The sequence below is a fragment of the Nelumbo nucifera genome, chromosome 5 (genome assembly GCF_055504915.1).
Source record: "Nelumbo nucifera cultivar China Antique chromosome 5, China Antique-T2T, whole genome shotgun sequence".
Taxonomy (NCBI): Eukaryota; Viridiplantae; Streptophyta; class Magnoliopsida; order Proteales; family Nelumbonaceae; genus Nelumbo; species Nelumbo nucifera.
In genome coordinates, this window is record NC_142653.1 from 73,646,936 (window position 1) to 73,659,300 (window position 12,365).

Consider the following 12,365-nt stretch of genomic DNA (forward strand, 5'->3'; position numbering starts at 1 on the left):
TTACTGTGGATTGTCTAGTTTTTTGTGTTTTCCTGGCTTACAGTGGATTGTTTAATTTTTGCGTTTTCCCGGCTTACAGTGGATTGTCTAAGTTTTGCTTTTTCCCAGCTTACAGTGAATTGTCTAGTTTTTGTTGTTTCCCAGCTTACTATGAATTGTTTAAGTTTTACGTTTTCCCATCTTATAGTGGATTGTCTAATTTTTGCTGTTACCCAACTTATTATGGAGGGTATCAGTTTTTGTTTTTCCGACGTATAGCGGATTTCTGATTGCATCATGGCATATTATGAATTTTTTCTTGTTTCCCGACATACAGTGGATTTTTTATTGTATCGTGACATATCACGCTTTTTAATAGTTTAAAATTTGCGCCATGGCATAGCATGACTTTTTGCTTGTTTCCCGGCATATAGTGGATTTTCGATTGCATCGCGACATATTGTGCTTTTAACAATTTAAAAATTGCATCATGGCATAGCATGACTTTTCGCTGACTTCTAGCATACAGTGGATTTATCGTCTTGCGTTGTAACTTAACCTATTTTTTATCATGTTGTAAAACATTTTTATTACTTTTCTGATATAAAATGCGTCTCCTGATTTGCACCGCGACTTATCACACTTTACTTTTTTTAGTTTTGATGTGTCTGACGTGCACCAAGCCTTTCTTTCTAAGGGTACACCATTCCTCAAGAATTAGGCAATCACACAACAATAAAACTGGCCTGAACACGATGAAACGATGCTACATAGGAACTCCTTTTCCCCTCAATCCTCCTTCTTCGTCTCGCCCCTCTTCCAAACCCATCATTCGCAAAAATCTTTGTGTGCTTATTTTTGTTTTTGTTGTTTCGTTGTCTCCTACTTCACAACAAAGAGGAGCACCCGATTTTTGCTCGGTCCGCCGCCTGACCCTCCAATTCACCTCAAAGATTCCATTTTGAGGCTCTAGATTGACGGGATTCCAAATCTGCTCGATCCGGGCCCAATTGACTCAATCTGGTTTTACCAATCATCTCAGACTACCCAAAAATCCCACCCGGAGAAATTTCACCCAAAACTACCTTTATTTTCCTCTTCATTATACAAAGATTCCATTTCAAGCCCCTACATTAACCGAGTTAAACCCTTTCTGGGTCTACCCAATCCAGGCCCATTTGGGCCAATCTGACTCCACTGGCCACCTCAAGGCCTCCAAAAACCCCAACCTACAAAATTTCAGCTAAAAATGCCCTCATTAACCTTTCCATCCAAAACGATTCCATTTCGACCAATCCTATTACCCCACACACAAATCCACTCTCTTGAATCCATCTCAGCTTTCCGTGCTTTGACCCGAGACCACCCATCTTTGAATCAAGAACCCGGTTTGGCCCTCCTAAAGGTTTAACGCAGCCCAAAACACCCTATTTACTCAAAATTACGAAAATGCACCGCTTTCCATATAAATTAAACGTAAACTCTTCATTCGCCCTAATGGGGAATAATCGAAGAGTTAACTGGTCATCTTCTTCTGTGCTCGAACCAACGGCGGAGCAGAGAATAACCTCTTCCTCCTGCGATTTCGCCGAGCCCCTTCTCCTATTCTCTCTCCTTATTCCTACCGAAGTTCGGCCAACCTTTGCAGTATCCGGAGACGTCCTGGGAATCAGCGCAGTCAGGTAATCCTCCATCAATCAGATCTCTTCCTCTCTATTTTAGTTTATTTTATCCTTTCTCTTTTTTTTTTATATATATATATTTGTGAACCAGGGATGTGAAAGGGGAAGAATCGATTTTCTATGAGTTCCATACTCTGCCTAATCCTACTGTTTTTTCCTAGTTTCAGTTCGGTTTCTGTGTTGCCTTTCTTCTTTCGGTTGGTTTTTTTTTTTTTTTTTACCGAATATGAACGCCTGGGGGTAGATTGTTCTTCTTGACAGTTTGTAGTTCATGCAAAGTGATGGCTGCCGGATAGCAAGTTTAGTCGGTTCCCTTCCTTTTCTTTCTTAGATTTTCTCTGATACATATTACAGAACTGTAACAATAGGTCTTTGTCTTTTCCTTTGCCGTTTATATATATTCTAGAAATTGAAAACACAGTTTGGGGGTGGGCACTATCCCTTTTTTGGGTGTAGTTGGAATCCTCCATCAAATTTGCAAAGCCTTTTTTCCCTTCTTTCTTCAAGTGTGGAGATGTTTGAGGGCTGCAGTTTGTTGGGCTCCGTGGGAGGAAAGGAATTTCAGAATATTTTCTGAATTAGAAAAAAATTAACTGAGAGAATTGATCCATATAAGGGTAGTACGGGCTAAAATCATCAGAGCTGTTTACAGACTTTACAATGGATGATTTGTTGAGGAAGTGGGGTGAGATTGTTAACTGCACCCAGACCAAAGCAATCTTGGGTGTCTTGGACTCCCCCATTGGCTGGCTTCTTAAAACTAAACTTTGATAGGAGTGACCGGGGGAATCTTGGACAATCGGGGATTGGAGGTGTGTTTAGGGATGAGAATGGGCTTGTCTCTGCCATGTTCTCTGGCCCAATTGGAGTGGATGACTCTCTTAGAGCTGAAATCTTTGCAGTTATGGAAGGAGTTCAAAGAGCTAAGGAACTGAATATAAGAAAATTCATCATTGACGGGGATTCAGAGGTGGTGGTAGGGTGGCTAAGTAAAGAAAACAATAGATTATGGATGTACAGTAACAAGAGGAGGAATTTTAGGTGGCTGGTTCAAGAGATAGAAGTTAAGATTAGCTGGGTGAAAAATCTGCTAACTCTTTTGTGGATGGGTTAGCTAAGCAAGGAGTTGAGAGGGAGTCATTGTCTTGGGCACAAGTGCAACTTTTTTCCTCTTTGTTCTTGGGAGTGTTTAGCTCCATTTGGAAGATAAGAAAGTTTATCTTCCTCTCTGTAATTACTTTTGTGATTAAGTAATGAAATGTTGTTATTGACCAAAAAAAAATGAAAACACAGATTCACTAAAAACACCAAAACTTTAATTGTCAAACAAAAAAGCATCAAAACTTTCCAGAAACCGGAACCTATCCAACAATTCCAAAAATTTGAGAGTATATCTATATCACTAACAATTAGTAGTCAAAATAAGTAATCATAGTTTGACATCTAGTTGAGATAATATAAAAAAAATAAAACTTTACATAAATATATCCAGAAAAAATATGGAGAACTTTAGGAGGACCTGTAAATCTTATTGCATCATTCCAAGAGGTACATTCTACGAGTCTTTTAGGAATTTTGAAATAAAATACTCTTTTCATACAACATTGCTGTAGAATGGATAGTCAAAAGAGACATGGGGAACCATCCTTGGAGATATAGGGAACTGAAAACAATGAGTGGGTATGCACTAAACAGTAGAGATGAGCAGAAGTGTCTCTATAACATCAAAATCTGTTGGGACAGGGCAGTAGGCCTCTATACCTAGCAAATAGTGAAAATAAATAACTCAAACTAAACAGTCTGGTCTGGCTGAAGAGGTCTAATACATTTTTGCTCACCTGTAAACATCAGCCTTCACTCTAACCAATAAAAAATCGAAACACCAATCACTGATGATATGGTTTGTATTATGTAGAACTGTAAGACACAATGGAATGTAGCTACCGTTAATTGAATTAGGAAGACGTAAAAAATCTTTTGATGTGTTTCCAATCCAAAAAAGGTAAAAAAGGAAAAAACAAAAAAACATTGCCAAATGAAACCTTGGCAACAGGGAATGTTCTTCCTAAAGCAAACCCTCGATGAAGAGGACCCTACAGAAATGAACAAAATAAATAAGAGAAATAAACTAAACAAGTGAGATAAAACAGGTGGGATACTGGTCTTGGCCCTAGGGAATCCTGATCATCTCCTTGGAAAGCTATCCATGGTGTTTTGCCCTCCTGTCTAATGAAAGTTACCATTTCTGATCCAAAAAAAGAACTAAACAAGGAATATGAATAAATCCTGCCATAATTAAGGAAAAAGAAGGAAATAAGGCAGAAATAAGATACATACGTTGATTTCCCTTAATGATTGAGAACAATCAAGTCCTCTTTCTCCTTCAATTTGGACAATGCAAACCCTAGATGAAGAGGATCCTACAGAAACAGACAAAAGAAATCAATTAAAAAGAGGGAATAGGAACAAGTCTCACCAAAATAAGGGGAAAATAGATACATACCTTATTTTGCCTTGGGGAACTGAGAATGATCAACTCGCACAACAAAGACAAACTGTAAAAGAAGGGACACAAATGAAAAGAAAGAAAATGCTTCTGGTCACACGATCCTTGCTCAACTCGGGTGTTCGCTAAGACGATCAATAGGATTCAGCATTGCAAAACTCAACAGAGACGAAAAGCGGAGTCTCTCTGTCTCTCCTAGACCTGCTTCTGACTCTCCTCAATGTCTGAGAAAGAAATGGTAAGATGTCCAAGGGATGTGGCACGATTGTAAATAACATTGGGTGTGGTGGCAAATGTATAAAGAGGTTATTGTTAGATGAATTCGATGAATGAATGATGAATCGAAAATTGAAATCATGAATTAAGTATTCAGTTTAATCTTATATAGGATTATTAGAAAAAAGAAGCAATTTCAATGGTTCTTCTTTGAAGCTTGGAGGAAAGACCAAACGGGTTATTATTAATTTGTGGGTTGTTCCTGTGAAATTTGAGCTCTGTATTCATGAACCATGATACAGTTGCAGCAGAAGTTTGATTGGATTTCTAAACTTAGCACCTTTAGAGTTTGTTTAGTTGATGAAAGACATGTTTGGATGGACGAAAATGCTCTACTTGTGTGTTTTCCAGGTTAGTTGAATTGTACAACATCTTAATATGTCATGGCAATTTGGTAAACAAGTTGTTCTTCAAGATCCAGGCCAGACCATCCAATTCATATTGAAATTCTAGTTTAATGGCTTGGTTTTCAACAAGATGGGCTTGAGTTATGGAAAAGACTCTTTGTATCCAAACTCTTGTCCACAATAGGTTGCATCCAACTTCTACTCATCTCCATATCAAATTTTCAAAGTTTACCATTAAGTGCAGAGCATTAGCAAGTCATCATCAAGTATAGAATCTTAAGAACCGGTGTATGTGAATAATCATCCATGTAAACAATATCATAAGAAAATTTTGTGTTTAGGATTTATCTTTAACCTTAGGGGTCATTTCTTAACAGTTGATATGGCTGAACTGAAAAGCTTTTGCTTTGACTTTGGGTGAATAAGTTGTTATGTATGTTGTGGGTTCTTTAATGGCTTAAGCTGAAGTTGGGTATATTACTATGCCCTTGAATATTTTATTAATTAATTATTTTATCTACTAAAGCTCAAAAGCAATATTCAGTTGTTATCAAACAACCCCTTAGTCTGATCTTTCTGCAAGTATTAGGAGATAAACAATTAGAATTTGTTACTTGTAGGAATGAATTGTTGAATTTATCTGGATAATAGCTTCTACATAATGCCATTAATCTCTTAGGTTTTAGTTTTTGGTAACATTAATCCACTTTTGTTTTTGTTTTGTTGTATTCAGATGTTAGAGCTAGTGAGCTCTTAAAGACATCACTTTGTTTTTTGGAGCACATCACGCCAGTTGTAAATTTGGGGACAACTCAGGAAAGATGAGGGAAGCTGTGAAAACATCTGCTTAAAAACTTACCTGTGGCAGTAGTAAATTTCTTTTGCTTCATTTTCGTGCACCAATTGAATTGATTTTGGAGGTTTGTTTGATTGGAAGTGGGTTTCTCAATGTTGTTGCTTGAGGTCATCAAGAAAGCTACAATTGATTCTGGCACTTTTACGACTAAGTTGAAGTATCCGATTGTTCTGAATGCTGATGTGATTTTACCTAATTTGAAGCCTGAAAGTGGGGGTCCCAATGAGATTTCTCCAATCAAACGCATGGGAGGATGGAGGATATCTGATACGGATTCTGAGATCATTGAACTAAGCAATCATTTCTTCAATAAATTGAAGCGGAAGCTCAAGAACCCTAAATCTTTGAACCAGGGTGAATTTCTAGAGACTCTGAATTTGTTTCTTGAGAAAAATGGGGAAAAGCTTGGTTTATCATGTCATGTTGATTCGTCTGACTCCAGTTACACCTGCCTAATGATTCAAAAGTTGGGATTTTTTATCAGTCGAGATGCTATTATTTTAATTTTGGAGGCTTCCTTGGTTTTGGAGCTCTGGGAACTGTTGGAGACAATAATTGTTCAAGGGCTTGTTGTTCATTCTTCTTCTAGTAATTTGGTGCAGTCTCTGATTGAGAAGAAGCGGTCGGACTTGCTTTGTCTCTGTGTCATGCATATATCAGATCTTCAGGCACCGGATCTTCTTAGCATATTGAAATACTTCTTGTCTCCTCCCAAACATGCTTACAATTGTGTGGTCAGTGTGAGAAAAGAATGGGAGAGCCAGGCTCTTTTAGCTATTGAGAAGGCAACCAGCCAAAACCTTTCTAAAAAGAGATCTGACTTGGCAAAGCAAGCTTCAATCTTGCTCATGACTGCCCATGATGACTTTTCTACCTTTGAACTCTGTTTGCATTATGTGTTTGCATCCCCAAACCTTGATGAGCTGACATTGTCATCTTCTGTTAGAAGGCTCAATAGTTCTGAAATGTTGAGCTTAATTAGGTATTTAGGGAAATGGTTGATGAAGTATGAGAAGTTTCCGCAAGCGGGTCCATGTCCAAAAGCAGCATCTAAGCTAGGACTGAAAGCTTGTCTATGGGTACCTTCCCTTGAATCGGTTGTTACGAGTCTCGGATTGGTGCTGGATGATCATTTCTCTTCCTTGGTGCTGTACTCTGATTTTCATGAAGAGCTGAAATTGATAGAAGATATTATGAAGTCTTTAGTCGCTGAAGCTAGGTTATGTTGCCCAATAGCAAATGTACTTCAGAATTTGATAAAAGATGTTGGGCTTTGCGAAGCTGAAAAATCTGAACTGGTTTAATGTTGCTTCGATACTTGTATCATTCTCTTTATGGTTTTTGTTAACATTGGCACCAACCTTTTAGTTGTAGTGTAATCTGAACACAATTTTAGATGAATGGAAGAGATATTCATTATTTCAGTTGTGAATCTTATACTCTTGTTTCTTTTATCTTGATGTTGTTTTCCATGAATTTATCTGATGGCATAATGAGTCATGACATCTTAACTTTTATTTCAGCTTTCAAATACAAACATTACTCCTGAAAATGAATCTTCTGTCTTACCCATTGCTAGCACACTCTTTAGCCATGTATGTGGTATTTCACATTGTTCTGGACTACTGGATCTCTTGTTTTGGACCAAGCCATATCTTCTTTTTAGACCAGTATGACACATGGGGTATCCTGCCATCCTGGCCATGGGGCAATGCTATAGATAGATTCTTTCTTTAGGTGGATCAATTACATGGAAGGGGTCTAGAGGAAGAGTTTTGTTTTTAGACCAGTATGACACATGGGGGATCCTGGCCATGGGGCAGTGCTATAGATAGATTATTTTGGTTAGGTCTAGCGGGGGGGAGGCGAGCCCAGACGGCACGACGTCCACGTCATGAGGAGTAATTATACTCTGTTAAGAGATCGTGCAGAATGATCAGAGTTTGTTAGAATCTGTTAGCTGGCCATGCATTATAAAGGCCTGTAAGTGAGGAGTCGGGATCTCCTGCCCACGAGAACTCTGCCCATGTTTATCGCAGTCACACATGGAGAACATCTCATCCTCTGCATAGTATTATGCAGGGGGAGATGTTCTTCCCAACCCTTCTCATCCATTTCAGGAGGGTGAACTCCCTCGAACCAGCTCTCAGGTAACAGAGTCGAAAGTAGAGACCTATCAATTTTTGTAGGTGGATCAATTGCAGGTTAAAGGGGTCTAGAGGAAGGGTTTTGTTTTGATATTTGATGGAAAACATTGGTTCTCCAACTTGCCAAGTAGAGAAACCTTGGAAGAAACTACATTAGAACTTGTCGGTTTGTTTAACAAAATTTTACAGCACAAGGCTAAAACTGCAAGTTTATCGGTTTGTTTAACAAAATAAATATAGTTATATGCAATGATAGAACCTGAAAACAAAGGAAAACTTTGAAGCCAGTTTCAGAATACTTAACTGAGATAAGGATTGTGTTCAAATGACTGTTTAATTTCATTATTTAAGAAATTAATGAGATCTTTTGCATCCTTATATGTATGCTTTCTTTTAATTAAAATGAATGAGTAAATGAAGAATTTCTGTTTTAATTACGTGAAGGTGCTGCCGTGCTGAGTCCATCTCTAGGTGCCAGGCTCAATTCAGAGATAATTTGAGCCTGTAGCGATGCACTTGTGAAAACATGGTAATGTCCGGTTTGGGACCGCATCAAATTTTACCAAGAAACTATGTAGTCTGAACTCTGAAGGGTTCCATCTAAAGTCTCTTCAATTTCCCATGGTTCTAAACCCTCCTCGAGTATTTTTTTCCGCAAGCAGTGTTATGTTTGAAAGGTTCTAGACCTCGTCTTCGGGTCCGGCGGAAAATGATAGAGATGTAAACACGATGGAATACAAAGAGGCTGGTGGTGTGGAAAGCCTAAACCTCAACAAGGAAACACCAAAACCAAATTCTAACATAAAGCAGGATGTCAGTCTTGGAGGTTGACTTCAGGCCAAGCAGGAGGAATCCTGGAAGAGGTGAGCAGCAAATTAGCAGCAGCCCCATGTCGGGTGAATGGCGAGATCCAATTGTTTCCTCAGGGAGATGCCCCAAGTGTTCATATTCGGACTGTTTCTTGCCCCCCAATTGAGTCAGGTATTGTTGTCAATTCAGTTTTGGACACAATGTTTTTTTTTTGTCTGAACGTTTGTCTTCCAAGTCTGAGGGAAGCCATTAAGCTGCAAGCTAAGGATAAGACTGATGGGGATGGGGAGGGTAGAGTTAGGACCAAAAAGGAGGATGAAGAAGAAAAGGAAAGAAGAATTTGGGAGTTGATTGAAAGTATGTTGGGAGGATCTCAGGAGAAAAGAATTAGAATATGGGAGAGATTCTGAGAAGAGTGGGGGAGTGGAAAAGGTAGTGGTTTCTGAAGGAAAGTCGGGAGATGTCCTTGGAGTTCAGATCTGCGTCCCACGAGGGGGCACCCCACAACGTCTCACAGCGCATCTCCGCCTTGTTTTGGGAACATCTTCCGATGATGTCTTATCATCGGGTCTGATAGTATCATCAGGAGATGTTTCCAATACACGGCAGGGATGTGCTGTGGAACATTGTGGAGCGCCCCCTTCGGGGGCGTAGATGTGAACTCATGTCCTCAAGCCTTCAAGGGAGGAAGAAGATGGTGATGATACATGTGATTCAGTGGCAGACTTTGTATCTAAGTTAGGGTGCATGTTGAAGAATCCAAATGACTTGAAAGCTTTTCTATAGAAAGATAAGGAAGAAGGTAAAGTTAGGAAAAGGAAGACGAGTGAAGTTTACATACTTAAGAGAAATGTAGAGGGGGACAAGGAGTTTAGTGCAAGAAGGGGAAGGGGAAGGGGAAGCAAATAGGTGGAGTAAAATCAATGGGTGATTTAAATTGAGATTAGTGAAATGAAGATTGTTACTTGGAGTGTCAAAGGTGTAGGGAGGGCGAGAAAAAGAGCCATCATTAAAGAGGTGCTTAGGAGATAAAATACTAATGTAGTTTTAATTTAAGGAATCCAAATTGACTGATTTTGATAGAAGGTGGACTAAAAGAATTTGACTGATTTTAATTGGGGTGCTTCGGGTGGCATTGTGACAATATGGAACAATATTTTGTGATTGGAGTAGAAGAATCTGTAGGCAAATTTACATTGTCAATTAAATTCCGACAAGTTAGAGATGGTTTTGAATGAGTTTTGACTAATGTTTATGGCCCCAATCGATACAGGGAGAGGAATGTATTTTGGGAGGAGCTAGAAGATATCAGGGGTCTTTGGGATGGGTCTTGATTCTTAGGAGGTGATATTAATGTGATTAGGTTCACGGATGAATCAAATAAACTATTAAGAATGTAAGGGCATTTATGTCCTTTCATCCTTTTTATATTTGGGTGCCTATTCAAGGGCCCATTTGTAATTTTATTCAAATATCAAGAAAGTCTCTTCAAGGTGTGAATAGTAACACTCTTGAGTTCTTCGACAAAACCTTTCTTCTTCTACTTTAATTTGGTATCAGAGCATCAAAAGATCAAGGAAAACATCTATTGCTGGTCATGACTCACAAGCGAACTTGTTGACATTAATACACCGCCGGTTGACATCTAGCAGCTCATATAGCTGGCGGCGTTCATTTGCAGTTTTGACACCCCTTGATGCACCTCATTTTTAGAGGAATTTTGATATACATTTCATGGAGGCTTGAAGCTCTTTTACATTTTTCTTGGATTTTTTAGATGAAAATTGGTGAAAATTACAGATTTGGAGTTTAGGGCTTGCATGCTCGCATGGTGGGCTAGTTGCTATTAAACCCACTTATGTTTGAAGTGTGGTAAATTTTTGAGATTTCAGGAAGCAATCTCAGATTTTTAGGAGCCCTAAAACTTTTTTTGGGAATTTTTTTTCCCCTATTTTTCCGCCAACACCTTCTTTTCTTCTGTTTATTGCTATAGCCCGTGTTTAACCTTCAAGGAAAGATGTTTGGATGTTCAGCTAGTGTTGCGAGATTGTGGTGTTGGTGAGTAAAGTGTTTTTATAGGGGTGGTGATCAATGGATTCACACAAGGATGTGTACGTACCTACCTATGTCCTTCTAGGAAGTAATGGCAGTGTTGGAGGGTAAATTACTACCATAAAACTTAATGAAACAAATTTTCTTGAATGGTCTCAATCAGCTATGCTCACAATTAGAGGAAGAGATAAGCTTGGGTTTATTACCGGTAAGGAAACTAAGCTGAAGCCTAAAGATCCAAATTATTCCAAATGGGAGCAGGATAATTTGCTGGTTATGTCATGGCTAGTATATTCTATGCAGCCTCACATTGCCTACAACTATATGTTCCTTCCAACAACTAAGGACATTTGGGATAGGTTACCTTCAACTTATTCTCAAGTGAAGAATACGGGTACAATCTATCAATTGCGAAGTGAAGCATGTAATATGCGACAGGGGGAGAAATTGGTGGCCATGTATTTCTCTTCCTTACAATCAGTTTGGGAAGAAATGGATCATTTAGAAGCTTTGGAGTGGAAGGATCTTATTGATGCTGAACAATATAGGAAGTGCATTGAGAAAAACCGTGTCTTTGATTTTCTTGCGGGACTGAATGTCGATTATGATTTTACCAGGCAACACATCCTTAGTGTTGATATTTTTTCACTTTCCATAGCATATTCTTTGGTGCAAAATGAAGAGAGTAGGAGGATTGCCATGATGTAAGTTCCTATCAGTGAACACACAACTCTTGTGTCTACAAAATCCAAACAGAGTTATGATAAACCTAAAGATGTAGTTTGTGAATATTGCAAGAAGCCAAGGCACACCAAGGATAGGTGTTGGAAACTAAATCCCCACCTAAAGTCTGAGAAGTTTAAAACCGGAAAGACGATAAATGCTCATGTTGCTATAGCTAGTTATGATTCTCAAACTTACATGGTTGAGGGAAATTCTTCTACTCAGGCATCTACTCATGACATATCTCTGATGTGATGGAAAAATTGAGAGGCATCATGCTCCATCTTGAAAAGAGTGGGTTGCCTACATCTATTGGTTCACACTCACCTTCTAGTGCCTTTGCAAAATCAGGTACTGCACTTGCGTGCCATGCCTCATCCTACAGCTCTTAGATAATTAACACAGGAGCTAGTGATCATATGGCTGGTACGCCTTCCTACTTTACCACGTATAAACTTTTTTCAGGGAAAGGTAAGGTTGTTGTTGATTAGGGGTGCTCACGGTTCTGTTAACTGAATCGTGGGGCATTTTATGGACTGAACCGGTAGTACCAATTTTTGGAAAACTGGTAACCGAAACCAGTCAGTTAACTCCCTGACCGGTTCGGTTAATTATCGGTTCAGTTTGCCGGTATTTTGGTTTTTTAGTTTTAACAATATATTTTATAAATATATATATATAATATATAATAAAAAATTATAAATATATGTATAAAATATTATATTTTACATAATAAATAATATATAACATATTATAAAAACACCGGTCGGTTTGGTTAACCGTTGGTTTTTTATATTGGTTAACCGAAACCGAACTGGTACCTTCAGTTTTTTAAAAACATTGAACCGGAACCAAATTGACCGGTTCGGTTAACTGATTTTTCAATTCAGTTTCGATCGGTTTTTTTTGGCCAATTCAATTTTTCGGTCATTTTTGCTCACCCCTATTGCTGATGGATCTCATACCCCAATCTTGGGTTTGGGTGAA

The 12,365-nt window shown here is 38.6% G+C and overlaps 1 protein-coding gene across 1 annotated transcript; it reads left to right on the forward strand.

The window, feature by feature from the left end:
• The first annotated feature begins 1,459 nt into the window (after positions 1-1,459).
• LOC104589180 (uncharacterized) lies at positions 1,460-7,070 on the forward strand. The gene is made up of 2 exons (XM_010247404.3): positions 1,460-1,661; positions 5,524-7,070. Exon 2 carries the CDS (start codon positions 5,739-5,741, stop codon positions 6,948-6,950), a length of 1,212 nt encoding a protein of 403 aa, XP_010245706.1. The 5' UTR covers positions 1,460-1,661; positions 5,524-5,738; the 3' UTR covers positions 6,951-7,070.
• The last annotated feature ends 5,295 nt before the right edge of the window (positions 7,071-12,365 follow it).

Bases quoted from the DNA above. Each gene is read 5' to 3' on its own strand.
- LOC104589180 (XM_010247404.3), top strand. From the start codon at position 5,739: ATGTTGTTGCTTGAGGTCATCAAGAAAGCTACAATTGATTCTGGCACT.